This window comes from Octopus bimaculoides, chromosome 19, assembly GCF_001194135.2.
Source record: "Octopus bimaculoides isolate UCB-OBI-ISO-001 chromosome 19, ASM119413v2, whole genome shotgun sequence".
NCBI classification, from domain to species: Eukaryota; Metazoa; Mollusca; class Cephalopoda; order Octopoda; family Octopodidae; genus Octopus; species Octopus bimaculoides.
Genome location: NC_068999.1, coordinates 48014257 through 48014823, shown reverse-complemented (window position 1 = coordinate 48014823; position 567 = coordinate 48014257). Strand labels below are relative to the sequence as shown.

General features: G+C 31.0%; 1 protein-coding gene across 2 annotated transcripts in view; it reads right to left on the bottom strand.

The window, feature by feature from the left end:
* LOC106877012 (dynein axonemal heavy chain 6) overlaps nucleotides 1-567 on the bottom strand; it is a 61133-nt gene that overhangs the window by 12296 nt on the left and 48270 nt on the right. For both annotated transcript variants that reach the window (XM_052974731.1, XM_052974732.1), the window contains exon 45: nucleotides 73-244. In XM_052974731.1, the coding sequence (XP_052830691.1) occupies nucleotides 73-244 (172 nt within the window). The remainder of the gene's footprint in view (nucleotides 1-72; nucleotides 245-567) is intronic.

Genomic DNA, 567 nt, shown 5'->3' with positions numbered 1-567 from the left:
TTGTTTATTTGTTATTTCCTAAAGCTTATAGCAATTTACATCAAGAAATATTTGTTTCTATAAACATCTTACCTTGGATACACTTTGATAAATCTCTTAGATTGAAAATGTAATGAGATTTAGTTGGTGTTGGAAGGAAAGCTTTCTTCATTTGATTGAAAATATCAACTGCTGCTGAAACAATGCCTTCTGTTAAATTCCGGACATTTTGATGAAAATCTTGGAAAAAGCCAGTTAATATAGACTGAAAAATTGTATATAAAAATGGTTTCAAGATTGTTGCCCATTAATATTATTTTAAAAGAATGTAAAAAAATGATTATATATTTTGTAGCCACAATACTTGGAAATCAGGGAGCCTTGTTCAAAAATATAAGGACACAGATTGTGTCGTATAGCCAGCTGAAGATGATGCCTCCTGGGGCTAAATTACAGCAACATTAGTCCTAAACCAGGACTGCCATGTTATGTTGGCAAACAATCTTTACTCCAAAGTACTGTTGCTGAATATCTCACATTGTGAGATTAAAAAATAGTAATTTTCTAATTTATGAAAGAAGCCTGTCA